The 19,955-nt window shown below is 47.6% G+C and overlaps 1 protein-coding gene across 2 annotated transcripts in view; it reads left to right on the forward strand.

Moving 5' to 3' along the window:
• BCAT1 (branched chain amino acid transaminase 1) overlaps positions 1–19,955 on the forward strand; it is an 88,791-nt gene that overhangs the window by 49,727 nt on the left and 19,109 nt on the right. Inside the window, exons 4-6 of one of the 2 annotated variants that reach the window (XM_060244606.1) lie at positions 1,258–1,314; positions 6,807–6,917; positions 10,289–10,408. In XM_060244606.1, the coding sequence (XP_060100589.1) occupies positions 1,258–1,314; positions 6,807–6,917; positions 10,289–10,408 (288 nt within the window). The remainder of the gene's footprint in view (positions 1–1,257; positions 1,315–6,806; positions 6,918–10,288; positions 10,409–19,955) is intronic. The other variant, XM_060244607.1, reaches the window with a different exon arrangement.

Below are 19,955 nucleotides of genomic sequence, written 5' to 3' on the forward strand. Positions count from 1 at the left end.
ATGTGGAGAAAACGTGGGGCTGTTTTTGTTTCATTTTGATCGTTTTTTTCCTCTCCTTCTCCCTCTGCTGCAAATTTTTTATGCCCAGCGTGGCTTCCAAAGTAGGGTTGCCAACCCTCCAGGTGTTGGGTGGATATTTCCTGAGATTACAACTTGTCTCCAGGCAACAGAAATCGGTTCGCTTGGAAAAAATGGCCGGTTTGGAAAGTGAACTCTGTGTCATTATACCCCACTGAAGTCGCTCTCCTTCCCAAACCCCACCCTCCTTAGGCTGCAGCCGAGGGCTTTTTTTGAGCAGGAACACACAGGAGCGCAGTTCCGGCTGGCTTGGCATCAGAGGCAGTGGCCTAATATGAGCTCTTGCTGGGCTTTTTCTACATAAAACCCCTATGTAAAATAATGGTGATGTCAGGGGGCATGGCTTAATATGCAAATGAGTTCCTGCTGGGCTTTTTCTACAAAAAAAAAGTCTTGGTCCAACCCAAAAATTCCCTGGTATTTCGTATCCTGGAGTTGGCAACCCTATTCCAAAGATAGGGAGGGACAAAGGTCTGGCTGAAGGCTTTGCCCCTTTCTCTTCTCATGTCCTTAGCAAGACTCTGCTGGGATTTTTCAGATCTCTACCATTGTAGTTCGCAGATTTTTAGCCTCCAGCTCACACATTTTTTGTCTTAGCTCAGGAAGGATGACCCCAGAGCACACTCATTCATGCAGTAGCTCACAGTTTCAATGCCAGTAGCTCACAAAGTAGAATTTTTGCTCACAAGACTCTGCAGCTTAGAGGGAACGTTGATCTCTACCCTCCTTTCGTTTCTTCTCTCTCAGAGAGCAGTCTTGTGTTAGTCGTTGGCTATAATTGATCTTCAGACAACCAAGATCAGTTCACCTGCATAAAATGGCTGCCTTGGAGGGTGGACTTGATGGCATTATACCCTGCTGAGGTCCCTTCTGTCCTCAGACCCCACCATTCCCAGACTCCACCCCCAAAATCTCCAGGTATTTCCCAACCCAGAGCTGGTGGACCCTAGTCTTGTGATTTAATCAGAACTCTCTCTGGCTGAACAGAGCTAGTTGCATTAAGAGCTCTTGGTTTTCACCTGGAGCAGTGCTGAAATCCTGGATGTGAATTGCTGTAATACCCAGTATCTGAAATCTTCATTGCTAATAATGAATATGCTCTTTTTTTTATATGTTCCCCCCATTCTTTTTTTATTTCGTTTTTTTTTTTTTATCCTTGTTGCATCACGTTTCCTCTAGCCAAGAGGACTGACAGAGGCGAAACTGCTCCATATGCTGTGGCTCAATGAATACACCGTGGGTATAACAACAATGATGCTTTTGGCATTCTCCTTCCCCTTCCCCCATTCCCGCCACGTCTGCATTTTTGTTTCTTTATGGTCTATGCCTCCTCCGATAATTTCAGCTCTGCCACCTATGTGGTCTGGCTTCTCAGTTGCAGATAACATGACAAGCATCTGATTATTATTCATGCATTCATTCGGGTTTTTTGTTGTTGTTTGTATTGATCCATCAAAATAAGATGCCTTGAACCAGCCATGCAAATAGAGTTCATAGAAGTTACAAGCCTGCTTGCCCCAATGTTGCTAGGCTGCTGGCTACCAGGTGGGGCTTTGCGCCTCACAGTGGAGCACATACTTTGCATGCAGAAGTAGCACCGTTCAAGTCCCTTGTCCGAAAGAATTCCGCTGCTAGGAATGATGTTCCGTTTCTCATCCTCTGTTGTTTCGACCCGAAAATCCCAGTTTTCACTTCTCCCTTTTGCAAATCAAACCGGTGTTTCTTTCCTTTTTTGCGCCATTTTTTTTGCTTGCATTAAAATGGTTCCGTTAAATGTATGCCTTTCTCAACGTATTCGTGCATCGACAAATCAGCATTATTTGTACCTTAAGCGAACAAATGACATACACTGTATGTATTAAGTTCTGCGGAAAGCTGTGGAAATGTACAAAATTGAAAGTGAAAAGAGGGGAAAGAAAACTTGCAGGCAAAAACATAAGCAAATATAAAAAGAAATGAGGAAGGGAATATTCATTCATTCCTACAGATAGCAGGTGTTGGAAAAGACCTTTTTTGGCCATTTACAGAGCTAAATGGCCCTGTGGTCAAGTATGGTTAAGGTAGCTTGAGTATATTCATATATCTTACCTAAGGAAGGAAAAGGGCTGGATCCAAACTCCCTCGGTGATTTCCACCAACCCTCTCTTCCTGCGGCAGACGTCCTCTTCATGTTGTTCCCCCGGATCTCTAATGTGGAAACCATTGAGCAGAAATGGGATGAGGGAGGAAGGGAAGTTCCATTCTGCTGACTGAAAATTGGATCTGGATCCAGCCCAGGAGTCTCTTTGCCTCATCTAGAAGCAATAACTACTTGTTTCAGGCTCACATGCAAACCGTTGTTTTCAAATCAGTGAAGGCCCAACCAACCTCAAAGATGGCCTCCTTCCCATGTGCCCCATTTGATGTGACCGCATCCTTGTGTCTGTTATGGGGACACAGCTGCCAATTCTAAAGTGATTAAAAATGCTACTGCACTTTAAAACTATTTTTAAATGACAGTGGTATCCATGGAGGACATGGAGATGCCATCATGTCTAATTGGACCCTGAGATGCTCCGGTGATAGCATCCATGGTTGGGTTCACTTCTCAAGGGAGCAAAAATGGGAAGTTCCCAGTGGAAGTTGCTATCTTCTGAGTGCAGAGCAGGCAGGGCTTTTTTGTAGGGACTCCTTTGCATGCTAGGCCACGCCCTCATGATGTAGCCAATCCTCCTGGAGTTTACAGTAGGCCCTGTACAAAAAGCCCTGTAATCTCTTGGAGGATTGGCTACATCAGGGGTGTGTGGCCTAATAGGCGAAGGAGTTCCTGCTACAAAAAAAGCCCTGAGAGCAGGTATCACTGGGTGTGTGTGAGGGGGGAGGTATTTATTAATTCCCTGCATTGTGCAGGGGGTTGAACTAGATCACCCTGGAGGTCCATTCCAACTCTGTGATTCTATGAAGTTTTCAAATATTCCGAGCCTGAACATTTCAGTGCAGTGTTGTCCTATGCAGAGTGTTGCCTTTCTAAGTCCATTGAAGTCAGCAAGCTTAGTCTGCTAAGCAAGATGTGCTGCAAGACAGCTGTGCTGGCTGGCATTTGGGAATTTGTCTCCCAGCGGCGGGGGGGAAGGTGGGAAAATGGCAATGGATTTGACCATGGCTTTTTTTGTAGCAAGAACTCCTTTGCATATTCGGCCACATACCCCTGATGTAGCCAATCCTCCAAGAGCTTATAGGGCTCTTAGTACAGGGCCTGCTGTAAGCTCCAGGAGGACTGGCTATATCAGGGGTGTGTGGCCTAATATGCAAAGGAGGTCCTGCTAAAATTCCATACAGGGCCTACTGTAAGCTCCAGGAGGATTGGCTTCATCAGGGGGCGTGGCCTAATATGCAAAGGAGGTCCTGCTAGAATTCCTTACAGGGCTCTTAGTACAGGGCCTACTGAGAGCTCCAGGAGGATTGGCAACATCAGGGGTGTGTGGCCTAATATGCAAAGGAGGTCCTGCTAGAATTCCTTACAGGGCTCTTAGTACAGGGCCTACTGAGAGCTCCAGGAGGATTGGCTACATCAGGGCGGCGTGGCCTAATATGCAAAGGAGGTCCTGCTAGAATTCCTTACAGGGCTGTTAGTATAGGGCCTGCTGGAAGGCCTAATATGCAAAGGAGTTCCTGCTACAAAAAAAAAAAAGCCCTGGATTTGACAACATCTGAACTTTTTTTTGTTAAAAAAAAATTACCTATCTCAATCTGTTGGCAAGTAATATGGTTGCCAGCTCTGGGCTGGAAAATACCTGGAGATTTTGGGGCTGGGGCTGGAGCTGGGGTGAGGGTGAAATTTGGAGCGGGAGAGGACAGACCTCAGCAGGGTATAATGCTGTAGAATCCACCCTCCAAAGCAGCCATTGTTTCCAGGGGAACTGATCTCTGTAGTCTGGAGATCAACAGTAATAGCAGGAGATCTCCAAGTGCCAGGACTCTTACAAGAGCCTTGTAAGGCAGACCAGTGTTAAGTATCCCATTGCTGATAGGAAGTATTCTTAACTGTTCATGGTTGGGCTAAGAGTTGACCAGAGGACTGCCTGGCCCCACCTCTTTCATTCCCAGGGCTTTTTTTGGTAGCAGAAACTCCTTTGCATATTAGACCACACCTCCCTGATATAGCCAATCCTCCAGGAGCTTACAGGGCTCTTAGTTCCGGGCCTACTGTAAGCTCCAGGAGGATTGGCTACATCAGGGGTGTGTGGCCTAATATGAAAAGGAGTTCCTGCTACCCAAAAAAGCCCTGTTAGTTCCCATTCCTAGCTCCGCTTTTGTGTGCACTGGGAAAATCCCACCCACAGGCAATTGTAAGCAGCTGTTTTTCAGTGAGATCTGGGTTTGGAACGCCCCACCGCTTTCCTACTCAAGCTACCGAAAAGGTCGAACGGCAGGTTTTTGTAGCTGTTTCCCATCTTTCCAAGAACGGCCGTGCAAGGCCTTTTTTGTTTGTGGACAACTGTTTTCATTTTTGGTTTCCTTCCAGGCATGTTTGAGTAATCTTGGGGGTTGCACAGTCAGAGTTTACAATAAGAATTGTATTTTTTAAAAGTCCAGAGACTGCAGTCTGTCTTCTGTGTGCAGCTGGCATGTTTTGGCCTCAATAGCGATTGCCTTGCTCAATAGCCAATCTACACATATTGCCTTGCTCAATATGTGTAGAAATAAGGCATCTCTTGGAGGCAAGAGGCCCTGATTCGTTCGCAACCTTGCCAACTTAAAGAGGAGCCCTTCTTTCTCTAGACCAGGGGTGTCGAACTCATTTGTTATGAGGGCCGGATCTGACATAATTGAGACCTTGTCGGGCTGGGCCATGTGTGTCATAAAATGTAATGCCAGGTAGCGGAGAGATAAACTTTATAAAGGACACAGACAAACACAATTAAATTTTTTTTAAAAAGAAGAAGCTTAAAACATGCTTAAAACATTACTGCACATTGACCTTAAAGGTGCTTTCTTTGTATCTCTCCTATGGGATTCAGGGAATTGGGTATAGGAAGGTCTGTCTTTCTTCCCCAGGGGACCGGGAGGGAGAGGAGCCTCAGCCAATAGAAGGAAGAGAGGCTTGGCTCGGTAGCTCTGCTGTGCGATTGAGAGAGCCTGGTAAAGCAAGCTCTCCTTCCCCCCTCCTCCCTAAGGGAGGAGCCTCAGCCAATGGAGAAAATAGAGGTTTGGCTCTGTAGTTCCTGTGTGATTGAGCAAGCCTGGCAAAGCAAGCTGTGATGCAGAAGGAAGCAAGAGAGAGAGAAGGAAGCTAGATGGCCATCTGACAGCAATGAAGATCCTGTGAATTTAGGGGGAGGTGTTTGTGAGTTTCCTGCATTGTGAAGGGGGTTGGACTAGATGACCCGAGAGCTCCCTTCCAACTCTGTGATTCTATGAAGCAGATGACAGCCAGTTGCTTGGGGGCCTGATAGGAGCCCCCTGGGGGCCTGATTTGGCCCCTGGACCACACGTTTGACACCCCTGCTCTAGACGGAGGTGGCCCATGGAATCCTCTAAGTTTTTGAGGATCCTGCTCTCTTTTACCAAACGAAGCTTCAGTTTTAGCTGTCGTGGCTAGGATATGGTTGAAACAGTGATGGCAGAAAAAGTCAAGGCGATATTGCCCTTTTTATGTTGAGATTTTGGGGTCAATATGCAACATCTACTGCCGTTGTTAGGAGGATAGCCCATGTGATATTTTCTGCTTCATTCTTTGCTAAAGCAGTTTGCCAAAACTGAAAACATCCTCCAAAGCGAACCCTTAGTTTAAATGACAACCTTGCTGGTTAAAAGTTGCACTTACTGATTATAACAGGAAGTCACCCAGGTGTCTGCATCAGGAATTACTGATTAGAACAGGAAGTCACCCAGGTGTCTGCATCAGGAATTCCCGCCCTGCCAGCTAGTTCAAAAGCATTCTCAACATCATAATAAGATAATAGAATAGCTGGATTTTCTAATTCAGAGTAGCACTGCAGAATGCATTGGAATGATTTCACCACTATACAGAGGGTATTTTGCTGCTGTTTGCTTAATAACTTTTAGCATTTATACAGTGCTTTCAGTATTTATAGCAATATATGTATCTCAGAGTTGCCAGGCTACACCTGATGGGTATCCAGGGGGAGGGGACATGGAGGCACTGTCAGTGATGGGAGAACATCACTTCTGCAGAAAACCTGAAAGTGTCATCACACCTCTCTAGGAATCACTGGAAACTCTATGGTAAAACCAGTGGGTCTTTGGTAATTCCTAGAGAGGCATGACACCATTTCTGGGTTGTCCCCTCCCCCGTAAGTGCTGCCGCACTGTCGGCCTGATGGCAGGTTCCCCAACAGGAAAAAGGAAGAGGGCAGCCCCCCTAAACAAAATTTTGTTGTAGTTCTTACAACAACCTTGTAAAGCTGGCCAGTATTATGATTCCTATAGAGCGGGGGTGGGAAATGAGGCTGAGAGGGTGACTTGGTTAAAACCATCTTTGGAGTTTGTGGACGAGGGAGGAACGGAACTGGCATTCTCTTACCAGATCACGGTTCATGCTCTCAGCTCAGGCGTTGCACCAGCTCCTGTTACATCTCCAGTTTTGAATATATAAAAATTGTTGATAAACTCAATTTGCCATTTATTTTGCTAGCATTCTGAACGTAACTGTTTTCTTGTTGCACGCGTTGCGTCGTTTAGCGATACTGTTCATTTGCAAAAAATCTGTCCTTGGTTCTTCACAGCTGTTCGAAGGGATGAAGGCATACCGAGGAGTGGATGGCAAAATCCGCCTCTTCCGACCCAGGCTGAACATGGACCGGATGCTGCGGTCAGCTATACGAGCCACTCTGCCGGTCTGTACCGCAAGCTGATTCTTTCTTGATTGCATCACGATTCCACTTTGACTGCCAAAGCAGCTAGCACCCAACATCTGAGATCCAACGCAAATACCAAGGAAAATGTGTTAAAAGGCTGCAAGAAGTGGGGGTGGCTACCAGCATAGACAAGAGGGGATAGAATAAACACATGGAGCAGAGGTCCACCAGTGGCCATTAACCACAACGCATATAGAAACATAGAATCATAGAGTTGGAAGGGACCCCCAGGGTCATCTACTCCAGCCCCCTGCACAATACAGGAAACTCACAAATGCCTCCCCCTAAATTCACAGGATCTTCATTGCTGTCAAATGGCCATCCAGCCTCTGTTTAAAAACCTCCAAGGAAGAAGAGCCCACCACCTCCTGAGGAAGCCTGTTCCTCTGAGGAATCGCTCTAACGGTCAGGAAGCTCTTCCTAAGGTTGAGCCGGAAACTCTTTTGATTTAATTTTAACCCGTTGGTTCTGGTCTGACCTTCTGGGGCCACAAAAAACAATCCCACACCATCCTCTATATGACAACCCTTCAAAGATGGTGATCATATCACCTCTCAGCAACCTCCTCTCCAGGCTAAACATCCCCAGCATCTTCAACCTTTCCTCATATGACTTGGTCTCCAGACCCCTCATCATCTTCGTCGCCCTCCTCTGGACCCATTCCAGCTTGTCTATATCCTTCTTAAATATAGATGGAACACTCTGTCTGGGGCAAGTGATGCTCTGTATTCTTGGTACTTGGGGTGGGCAGCAGTGTGAGGACTTCTAGTGTCCTGGCCCCACGGATGAACCTCCTGATGGCAACCGGGTTTTTTTGCCACTGTGTGACGCAGAGTGTTGGACTGGATGGGCCATTGACCTGATCCAATATTTCTTCTCTTATGTTCATATGTTCAAGCTGACTACGGTGTTTCTTCTAGGTCTATTTTGGTGGCCCTGTGTAATCCAAACATGTGCAGCAGCTGCAGGAAATCATTTCAAAGCATTGAAAAGTAGCCCTTCCACAGCAGAATGTTTTTTAGAGCCTCTGTTGTTATGCAGATGAATGCAAGGGTGGGATTTGAAGGTCTCCGCAGAAGCATTTTGCTTAAAGCTTCTTTTCTGGAAGTTTGAAATCTGTTTCTTTTAGAACAGCACACATGCGGAATATAAGATGCAAATCCCACGGTTCTTTGCAAGAAATAAAAAAGCAGTGGGATTGATCGGAGAAACAGCCACGCGATATTCTGCTGCTGGTGGGATGCTAATTTTCAAATAAGCAAGAGTAGTGCTCCCTCTAAGCTGAGTTTAGGGTGAGCTAGCTCACTGATTTTTAGCTTCCAGCTCACACATTGTTGTCTTAGCTTTGGAAAAATGGCCCCAGAGCACAATAATTTATGCAGTAGCTCACAACTTTAATGCCAGTAGCTCACAACTTTAATACCAGTTGCTCACAAAGTAGAATTTTTGCTCACAAGACTGCCGCTTAGAAGGGAACACTGAGCAAGAGGGAAAAACCTCTTCAGCCATAGGCCAGCCACTCAATGAAGGCTCTAGAAGACATCTCCCCTCAGTGCCTCTTAGCCTCTCACTCTCATTGAACTGTGCCTTGGCTGAATAAATGGCTGAGCCACTGAGTCAGACCAGAGTCATATAAATTGGATTTGTGGGGGAGGACATTGTCCACATTCTAATTTTCCTTGATTGTGTGTTCCTGCTGCTTCAGGGTGGTTCTTTTCCCCTTTTCCACAGTGGTTGATTGGATATTACCTTGTTCTACGTCCGGCCTATCTCTCTGCAGAGTTAAACTGCAGGTTTTTATGCTGGACATAAAGTGATGTAATATTGACTTGACCACTAGAGGGAGTAAAACACATGCAGACCAGAAAAAAATCAAAGCAACAGGAACTAGAAGTGTGCATTGAGGTCTACTGGAACCAAAAATATACCTCAACTCAGTTATATTTTGACTTCCCAAATGTATCTGGGATTTTGAGGAGAAGTGAAAAAAAGAACCCTGAAAAAATCCTGGATAAATTAGCAGCACTACCAGACTGCCCAGCAGGGCACGTGGGAAGAACTCTTCCCACGGGATCAGCTGTTTACAAGCCTCTGTTGGGCAGTCCGGTTTAAATGGACTACCCAAAAGTACCCCAACTGAGCTGCTTCTCAACTGTTTTTGCTGATGCTTCCCCCCCCCCCCTCAGTGTTTTTCGGTTCAGGTCCATTGGACCCCAAATAATTTGGGTTTTTGTAAAAATCCAAGATCTGAAGACTACTGGTATTGGTACCCAGGTTTTTCCCAGAATCCCAAATGTTTTTTGGGTTCAATAGAACAAAACTTTAAAAATACACACGCACAGAGAGAATTGCACCAGGAACACAACAGTGAGGGAAATGAGGATGTGGGAAAGCCCTAGAAGCTGGGAGACACAGGTTCAAATCCCCAAACCTTCAAGTTTCACACTTAATGTTTTTGAGCTCATCTCTTTCTTTTAGTCTAACCACCTTTAAGTTTTATTTCAAAATTTGAGAAGGGAAGAATAGGAGACCATATAATTTTTTTTCCCCAAAAAAAGAGAGAACGCCAACAGAATCTTTGTTACTGTTCTCCCTGGGGAACCAACTTGAAAAAAGAAGTCATGGACCAAATAGGAAAATGCCTTCAGGATGAATTTGGCTCCAGCATGTCCACTCAGTGGCTCAGTGGGAGAGCATCTGCTTGACAAGCAAAAGGTCCCAGGTTTGATTCCTGGCATCTCCAGTTGAAAGAATCCAGTACAAGGGCTAGATTTGAGTCCAGTAGCTCCTGAAAGACCAACGAGAATTCCAGGGCATAAATTTTAGAGAGTCAGCGCTCCCTTAGTCAGAGATGGGGATCTGGTAATAAGTGATGTGAAAGACCTCTGCCTGAGACCCTGGAGAGCTGCTGTCAGTCTGAGTAGACAATACTGACTTCAGTGGACCAGTGGTCTGATTCAGCATAAGGCAGCTTCGTGTGTGACCATTTGGCCTTCCCACTGGTTTCATTAATACTTCTCTGGAAAAGCTGAAATATAAAGAGAATGTGAGTCGACAGCATCCCTTTGCTCTTGTTTTCCTCATTTCTAAGTATTATAAATTGCCGATTCAAATCTCCCGTCCTTGTGTTTCCGAAATACATTTTGAAGTGGTGATAAAAATCAGTCCCACTCACTCGTTTCGTGGGTGCTTAAAATCATATGACCTCGTCACACGCCTGGGGAAGCGTGCTAAATACTCCAGAATGTCACGGTCCCTGATTTAATAGCCTAATTCAGTGTTTCCATTAGAGCCCTTTCCCGTAGGCTGGGTTACTTCTAAACTTGGTCTTCGTCTCTTTTTGCTTTTAGGGATTCGACAAAGAAGAGCTTTTGGAGTGCATCCGGAAACTCGTGGAAGTCGAAAAGGAGTGGGTGCCGTATTCAACTTCAGCTAGCTTATATATTCGCCCCACTTTGATCGGAACAGAGGTGAGGAAAAATTAAAACAATGACTTATTGCCAGGGCTGTTAACTTCACTAATCCTGTACTCCGAAATGGAACATCCTCCACTAAGAATATTTTCTGGAGTCCAAGAGCGCCATGCTCTCAAAGCACTCGTTTTTTTCACAATTAAAAGCAAAATGAAATTAAAGTGCATTGGTGTCTGCAATTAGCTGCATTTGTTATTACTTAGGCCAACAGCATGATTGGCACATGCTCAGGTCTCATTGGGTGGCTGAGGTTAACGGGAATTAAGGTTGTCATCCAGTTGATATCCAGACTACAGAGATGGGGTGCCCTGGAGAATATGGCAACTTTGGAGGGGTGATCTCTAAGGCCGCTTGTCACACAGAGAGGACAAGGAATGGCCTTCTTTGGGCTGCCACCACTCTGGTAAGGGTCTGTATGGGAGGGTCCAGAGCACGCAATCATTCCTGTATCTTCCTTTTAGTAAAACCTTTTAACCATGACCAAAGAGGTGTGAGGACACAGGCAGTTTAACAATAACAACAGTATTTATAGTGTTCAAATAGGATTGCCAAGTCCAATTCAAGTAATATCTGGGGACTTTGAGAGTGGAGCCAGAAGCAAAGTTGTGACAAGCATAATGGAACTCCAAAGGGAGTTTTGGCCATCACATTTAAAGGGACAGCATCTTTTAAATGCTTTCACTCCATTGGAAATAATGAAGGATAGGGGCACCTTCTTTGGGGGCTCATAGAATTGGATCACCTGGTCCAGTCCTCTTGAGGAAAGGCATCAGATGCTATGTTGAAAATTTGGTGCTTCTATCTCAGAAAACAGTCCCCCCCCCCCCACAGAGTCCCAGATACCCAAGGATCAATTCTCAATTATACCTATGGTAATCAGTCTCCATAGGGAATAATGGAGTGCCCAGCAGACACTTCCCTTCCCCTGCCCCCCGGCTTTCTGATGACCCTGAAGTGGGGGGAGGGCCTCCGAACTGGGGGATCTCCTGCCCCCACCTGGGGATTGGCAACCCTATGTGCAAACAATAGGTGGGTAATAAAAGACCTAATGTAACAGTGAAATAAGAAACAGTAAACGTTGGTGCAAAAAAATAAAAAGCCCTGGCACAACAAACTGGATTTTCCCTGCTACAACTCCAGAGGCTTACCGCTTGGTTAAGGCATCTCTCCTGCTGCCTTCTCTCCTGTAGCCTTTTCCAGAGAGAGCAACCTTCCTTTCCAGCCAGGCATTTTATGCTTTCCCTCCCAGGTCCCACCCCCCTCTAGGCTAGTTTTCCCTCCAAAATTCTGCCACCCAATCAGAGGGACAGAAGGGATCCTGGAAAATGTAGGCTCACTAGCAACTCCTAGGCAGGCTTCTCCCTGCCCTCTAGGCCTCAGATCACGACACCACTTTATTGCAACTTTTGGTTCATGACAAATACATACAGAGATCTAGGAAAGTTCATACCAGATTATTATATAGTGGGTTTCAAGCATCGCAGAGACGAGACCATAGTGATAACAGCTCTTTATTAGGGACAGCATGGTGATGGCTGCTTCCAACAAAAACTAAGGGCCTGTGGGCCAAACCTATATACAGCTCTAATCTCCCGTGCTAGCTTGCCATTGGTTCATTCAAACAGGCAGGGGTCTGTGATTGGTGTAGGCGGCTGGTATTTGGATCCACTACCAATTGTTCTCCAGTCCCCAAGCTCTGCTCTTCTGGTTGCAATGAACCGGCAGGAATCACATAATTTAAGGCACATACATAACATCCCTCCCCCCTAAGTTCACAAGCCCTATTGCACAGTCCTGTAGGTACGCTGGCTTGCGGTGCTCACATGTTGACCGCCTGAGCTCTGGGGCCTCCGGTGGGGAGGTTGCGGCCTCAGGCGCTGCGAGCTGGGGGCCGGGCGGCGTTGGCACCCTGGCCAGTGGTTCGGGGTCTTCCTGATTCTCGGTTCCGGCCAGATGTTCCGATTCCCCTTGCAGCTCGGGTGTTTGTTGAGCCGCGGCTGCTGGGGCAGTCGCTTTTTCCATCTCTGCCTCTGAACTGTCGGCCGGCGGGTCATCGGGGCTTGCCGTTCTGCCCTCTGGTGCCTCACGGGGCTGTAACTGGTCTATGTGTCGCCTCATTGTGAATCCCTCTTCTGAGGTGACCTCATACATTATGACCCCCAGTACCCTGGAGACTCGGGCCGGTATCCATGCAGAGCCCCCCCCCCAAGTTTTTAGCGAACACTAAAGTTTTTGGAGCCCAGTCCGGGTACATGCAGTCTAGTAATATGTTAAGCCTCCTACCCATGAGCAGTTCCGCTGGACTTAGACCGGGCACCGTACTAGGGGTGTAGTGTTGGGCGAGTAGGCATTCTGCTAGGCGGGCTTCCCAGTTGCCCTGGATGATGCGGCGGAGGGATTCTTTGTTAGTCCTCACCATCCGAAACCTCTGGCACCATTCGAAACCTCTGGGTGCCCGGACCATCTCCGGTACCTCCTGTAGGTTTGGAGCCCAGTCCGGGTGCATGCAGTCTAGTAATATGTTAAGCCTCCTACCCATGAGCAGTTCCGCTGGACTTCGACTGGTCACCGTACTAGGGGTGTAGTGTTGGGCGAGTAGGCATTCTGCTAGGCGGGCTTCCCAGTTGCCCTGGATGATGCGGCGGAGGGATTCTTTGTTAGTCCTCACCATCCGTTCCACTTGGCTGTTTGTGGTGTGATGGAAAGGGGCCGACCTTATATGCTGTATTAGATTTTGGCCACAAAAGTCTTGGAACTCAGCCAAAGTGAATGCCGTCCCGTGTGTGGCGAAAACCCTTCGGAGCACCCATGGTGGAAGTGGATGCTACCGGGATTACCTCTAACCACTTGGAGTGGGAATCTATGATCAAGAAGAATACCTGCCTCTGGAAGGGCCCCGCGAAATCTAAATCAAGGTGGTACCAGGTGTTTCGTGTGTATTCCCACTGTTGACCTGGGGCTCTCGGCGGAGCTGGTCGAGTCTCCTGACATGGCTGGCAACGAGCTACCCAGGACTCAATGGCCTCATCGATCCCAGGCCACCAGACATAACTACGGGCCAGCGCCTTCATGCGCACTATGCCGGGGTGTGTCTCATGTAGTGCATTGAGGACCCGCTGCCTTAAAACCAGGGGTACCACCACCCTGTTTCCCCATAATAGACACCTCTTGCATAAAAACAATTTGTCCTGGCGGGATACAAATGCAGAGAATTCTGACCCTACCTGGCCCATAGGCCATCTCCTCCACACCCAGTCCAGGACCCTCGAGGGGGTCTTGTCTTTCCTGGAGCAGCGGGCAATGTCTGTAGCGTGTACTGGGTGGTCTGGAAGAGACTCCAACAACGTGATCTGGTAAGCCAGGGCAGGATCACGGTCCATGGAAGGCAGAAGCAGCCGGCTTAATGTGTCCGCGTGGCCTATCGCGTTCCCTGGTCAGTAGCACAGGCCGTACTGGTACCCCTCAAGGAAGATGGACCACTGCAAGACCCGTGGTGACAGCATTTGCGGCGTCTGCCGGTCTGGGGCAAACAGGCTGAGCAGGTGCTTGTGGTCTGTGTGTATAGTGAAGGGCCGGCCAAACAAATAGTAATGAAATTTCTTTACCCCTGCTACGATAGCCAGACCCTCCTTGTCTATCTGTACATAGTTGCGCTCCGGCTTCTGTAGAGCTCGGGAATAATATGCCACCAGGACCTTGCGGCCATCCGGCAGCATTTGAACTAAGATCGCGCCCCCCACCCCGTATGGTGGTGCGTCACAGGCCAGGACGACTGGCAGCTGCTCATCGAAGTGTGCCAGCAAGCTATTGGAAGTCAAAATGTCCTTTACTGCCTGAAACGCCGCAGCTTGCCAGCGACCCCAAACCCACAGAGCCCTTTTGTCCAGTAGGCGGTGCAGAGGCTCCGCTGCCTACTGGGGAAGGAAGGCGTGGTAAAAATTTAGAAGTTCCAAAAATGATTGTAATTCCACCTTGTTCCTGGAGGCTGGTGCATCACAAATCGCCCGGATTTTGTCCCTTGCTGGGTGAATCCCTTGCGCATCCACCCTGTACCTCAGGAAGTCAATGCTGGTAACTTCCAATTCACATTTCTCTCTCTCGACCTTCAACCCCACCTCGTCGAAACACTGTAATACTGCTCAGAGGCGGGATGCGAATTCCTCCTCTTTGGCTGCGGTGATCAGCACATCATCAAAGAACAGCTGGACGGAAATGCCTTTAAGAAGAGACTCCATTAAGTTCTGGAAGATCCTCAGGGCCATACTGATGTCGAACTGCAGCTGTTTAACCCTGAAAGCCCCCCTGTGCGTGACAATTGTCTATGCGTCTGTGGAGGCGGCATCTACTGGAAGGTGCTGGTATGTCTGAGCCAAATCTAGCTTCCCCAAAATCTTAGCATCTGCCAGCAAGGCCAGCACGTGACCCACCACCGGCACCGGATAAGCGTGGCCTTGCAGTGCCTTGTTGATTGTACATTTGTAATCTGCACAAATGCGCATTGAGGTTTACTGGGGTGACTATGGGGGTTTCCCATTTGGCATTTGCCACCAGCTCCAGTACTCCTTGAGCCACAAGGCGGTCCAACTCCTTCTCTATCTTGGGCTTTAACGCCAGGGGCACCCGCCAGGCCTTCAGCCTGATAGGCTGCACATTGGGGTCTAGTTGCAGGGTCACTGGTTCTCCCGTGTATGTACCCAGGTTGCCGTCGAAAACTGGGGAATTCCTTACACACCCTCTGGAAATTAGTTGGAGAGGGCGCGTGATGGATACCTGTTACCCGGATTCCCAGGGCCTTGAACCAGGACCATCCCAGTAGACTGCACAGGTCTCCCTCGACTACTATCAAGGGAAGCCAGCCGGAAAACTGGCCATATTTGACATGGACGTTTCCTATTCCCAGCACTGCGACCTCCCTCTTCTGAAGGTCCCAGACTACGAAGGGGGATGGACTCAACTGGGCTTCCCTCCCTGGGCACAGGTCCCTGAATGTCCGGGCCAATATTACCGTCTGGCCCGCCCCAGAATCAACCTCCATCTGGCAGGGCCTGCCCACGATGAGCACAGTCAGCTTGTACTTGCCTGAGGAGGGCATGGGGAACTAGCATACCTGGTCCCTCGCTGCCATGAGCACCTGGATGTCCTCCATGAATGCGACCTCATGGCGGCGGCCATCTTTCTGTCGTGGTTTTCTGCCAGGGCACACAACTTTGACCGACACACCCGTGCAAGGTGTCCCGTTTTCCCACACCTGTGGCAGACGGCATTCCAGAACTTGCAGGAATGGCGCTTGTGGGCCTCCCCGCAGCTGGCGCATCCTCCCGTCGAAGTAGGGTTGGTGGCACGTGGCTGTGGGTGCTTCGGGGCTTGTCGTGTCTGTAGTGCATCTTCCTCACTGGAGTCTTCCAAGTTGGACCCGCTGGCAACCTGGTTCGTTGCTGCGGTATGCCACTCCTTATGCAATTTCTCGTAGGGGTCCACCTCGTCCAGGGCATCTGCCAGCATAAGGTTCTTGTGTCTCGTCAGCTTGGCCTGTAGCTTCTCGTTGCAGAGGCCTGCCATGAAATGGCACAGCAATGCTTCATTGAGGCTCGCGAAAGCACAATCTCGGGCCAGGCGGCACAGCTCAGCTAGGAAAGTTGAAGCGGTCTCGCCGGCTTTCTGTACCCTCTTGTGGTATTCTAATCGCAGGGCCAGTCGTCACTCATCTCTGGTCCTGGCGTGGCGCTTCTTTAGCGATGCGCAGAGCTGGGTTGCAGCTGCTGCGGTGCGATGCAGTGCTGGTAGCTCAGTCGCCTACCAGGATCCCATCCTTGTTGCCACTATTATATAGTGGGTTTAAAGCATCGCAGAGATGAGATCATAGTGATAACAGCTATTAGGGGCAGCATGGTGATGGCTGCTTCCAACAAAGACTGACTAAGGGCCTGCGGGCCAAACCTATATACAATTCTAATCTCCCGCGCTAGTTTGCCATTGGTTCATTCAAACAGGCAGGGGTCTGTGATTGGTGTAGGGCAGCAGGTATTTGGATCCACTACCCATTGTTCTCCAGTCCCCAAGGTCTGCTCTCCTGGCTCCAATGAGCCGGCAGGAATCACATAATTTAAGGCACATACATAACACAAATTATTATATCATTGAAGGTTGTGTTGTGTGTGTACAGTCACCAGAGGCCTACTTCATAAATTTTCAGCAACTGCATAACATATGAGAAAGCAACACCTGGCTTCAATTTTTATGTATATTTACTTCTGGATGAGTGTCTCTAGTTAATAATATTATTGACCACTGAGGGAGGCCATTGTGGCTAAACATGTATGGTCGTATTGGTCATTTAATATTTTCATCAACTGTGTATATGAAATCATCAACTTTGTTTGTAAAATTATTACAGTTTATGTAAAGCTCATGTTGATGTTCTGTGTAGTCAGTTCAGTTCAGTTTATTGTTACAGTCGTTTACCAGAACATTTTAGTCATCTAGAACAACCTTATAAAAAGACCCAGGAAGAATTTGCATGTTAAAATTTGATGACTTGAAGGTTATAACGATAAAAAAAGAATTTAAAAGATTGTTATTTAACCCTTTAAACCATTATAAAAAGTCATTTTAAAAATAGTTAAAAGATTTACAGTTTGGCCTATTTGTCTCGCTTTTTGCATTCTTTGTAAACCTGGGAACAGATTCTGTGTAGTCTGATCTTCAGACCATTTGTTTTTAATTCTTGCCATTGTGAACACCATAAATTATATATATATATATATTAGGTTAGCATGACCCTTTTAACATTGTCGGTATGTTTTGGGTTACATTTGTCTTTCCCTTTTTAGTCCTTTTTCTATGGAATTGTACTGTGCTGAGGTCCCTTCTCCCCAGACGCTGCCCTCCCCTGGGTCTGCCCCCAAATCTCCAGGAATTTCCCATTCCAGAGTTGGATGTCCTAAATGAAATAGTGGTCCCCCCCCCCCCCATTCTGATTCCGCTTGGGAGGTTGTGAAAATGACTGTTTTCATGGGCCCCAGTTGGCAGTAGGGTTGGTAACTCTGGCCTGGAAAAGTCTTGAAGATTTGGGGGCAGTGCCTGAGGAAGGGGGAGTTTAGGAAGGGATTTCACTGAGAATCTATGGTATGCCGTAGAGCTGTTCTCTCCAGAGCTGGCCCTAGATTGTCTGGCAGTCTGGGCAAGGCTAACTTCTGGCACCCCCGCTGCACCGATAACACCACCTAGTCGCATGGGGATGGACGCCCAATTCAGTAGCCCCAGAAAGATGGCATCCTAGGCAATCACCTAGTGACTGGGCCGGCCGTGGTTTTCTCAAAAGCAGTTTCCTGGAAGAGTGCTCTCAGCCCCATCTGCTTCACAGGGTGTCTGTTGTTGGGAGAGGAAGGGAAAGGAGGTTGTAAACTGCTCTGAGATTTTTATTTATTTATTTATTTATTCGGAATTTGTATCCCGCCCTTCCCACGAGTGGCTCAGGGCGGCTTCCAACAGTTAACAATTTAACAATTTAAATATAAACAATTAAATACAAAGGAAGAGCAGAGTATAAATCCAATCTCCTTCTCCTCCCTCCATAGGGTCTGCCTGAAGCAACTGTTTTCTCCAGGAAAACTGATCTCTGTGGTCTGGAGATAAGCTGGAATTCAAAGCCCACCTAGAGAAAGGCAAACTTAGCTGGCAGTTATTTCAGCTAGCCATGTTATAGAATACCTCACAGTGATATCACAGAGCCAGTGTGGTGGTTAGCAGTGCCTGGGAGACCCAGGTTTGAAACCTCACTCTGCCATGGAAATTTGCTTGGTGATGGTGGACTGGGGACCATAGGCACGGTGCATCCAAGTAGGCCAGTTAGGCAGCTGCCTAGGGCGGTCACCTGGCCTACAGGAGCACCGGGCACCCCCTCCTGCACACCCCACCCCCCGCAGGTGGCCCCAGCAGGCTACAGGGGAGGCTGAGCCACCAGCGCAGATAAAACCAGCTGACAGCAAGAGGTGGCATGGGGGAAAGGAGCACAGAGCCCACCTCTTCCTGTTCACTTCCAGCTGCTCACCACCACTGCACCGCCTTTTCCTGTTCACTTGCCTGCGTCAGCGGCTGGAGGAGCCAGAAGCAAACAGGAATGGGGTCAGTGTAGCGGCAGGCTCCGGTGGGGAGGTGGAAGGGTGTGCAGCAGGCAGGATATCATAAGAACATAAGAGAAGCCATGTTGGATCAGGCCAATGGCCCATCCAGTCCAACACTCTGTGTCACACAGTGGCCAAATATATATATATATATATATATACACACACACACACACATTTATATACCAAATATATATATATATATACTTCCTTCTATCCGTTTTAACCTGGGGCGCCAGCCTAGCACCGGTTTTGACTGTGTCTCAGTGGTAGAGCATTGCTCAGCATGTCGAAGGTCCCAGGTTCAGTCCCCCGCATCTCCAGTTAAAAGACTCAGGCAGGAGGTGATGTGAAAGGCCTCTGCCCGAGACCCTGGAGAGCTGCTTCCAGTCAGAGTAGACGATGCTGACCATGATGAATTGAGGGTCTGATTCAGTAGAAGGCAGCTTTGTGTGTTTTCTCTCTCTCAGCCTAACCTCCCTCACAAGCTTGTTGTGAGGTTAAAACGGAGGAGAATGTTGTAAGCTGAGGAGAAAGGTGGGGTATAGATGAAGTCAAATAAATTCACAGGTAAAGAAAGATGGCAGCTTTGAAATAGAAAAGTGCACTGGATAATGCCACCACCTAGTGGAAATATTTTGCCATTGCATTTTATATATATACACATACACACACAAACACACACATATATAGTTTTCTTCCATTCTTTGCTTTTATATATGACCATGCATCCCATTCCCACCTAATATGATTTATTGGGGGCAAGGACTTGTGTTAAGCCATGGTGAGCCTGACTAAATCACTGCTTAGGGACAGCAATTATTTACACTGCAAGACATACACATACACACACACACCAGGGGTGGCCCAAACTGTGGCTCTATTGTGTGGCTCTTGAAGCCCCCACTGTCCTGTCAGCTGGCTTGGAGAATACTTAAAGTTGCTTTCTTTCTACCTCCCCCCTTCCTCCCCCCATCTATTTGCCTTCTTTCCTTCCTTGCAGCTCGCAAACATCTGGCACTTATTTCTTGTGGCTCTCAAACATCTGTTGTTTATTCTGTGTGGCGCTTACATTAAGCAAGTTTGTCCACCCCGATATATATATACACACACACACATTCACATACAATTTATATACCACCTTTTTGCCCAATCAGGGCCATCAAGTGGACTAATAAATATATAACAAAACATTCTAAAAACACATCATAAAACTCATTAAACCAAAACTACCATACTGTATGTATGTCAAAACCAGGGCTTTTTTTGCAGCAGGAATTACTTTGCATATTAGGCCACATCACCTGATGTAGCCAATCCTCCAAGAGCTTTTATGGCTCTTAGTACTGGAGGATTGGCTACATCTAGGGCTTTTTTTGTAGCAGGAACTCCTTTGCATATTAGGCCACACCCCCTTGATG

This window comes from Heteronotia binoei, chromosome 8, assembly GCF_032191835.1.
Source record: "Heteronotia binoei isolate CCM8104 ecotype False Entrance Well chromosome 8, APGP_CSIRO_Hbin_v1, whole genome shotgun sequence".
Classification (NCBI taxonomy): domain Eukaryota; kingdom Metazoa; phylum Chordata; class Lepidosauria; order Squamata; family Gekkonidae; genus Heteronotia; species Heteronotia binoei.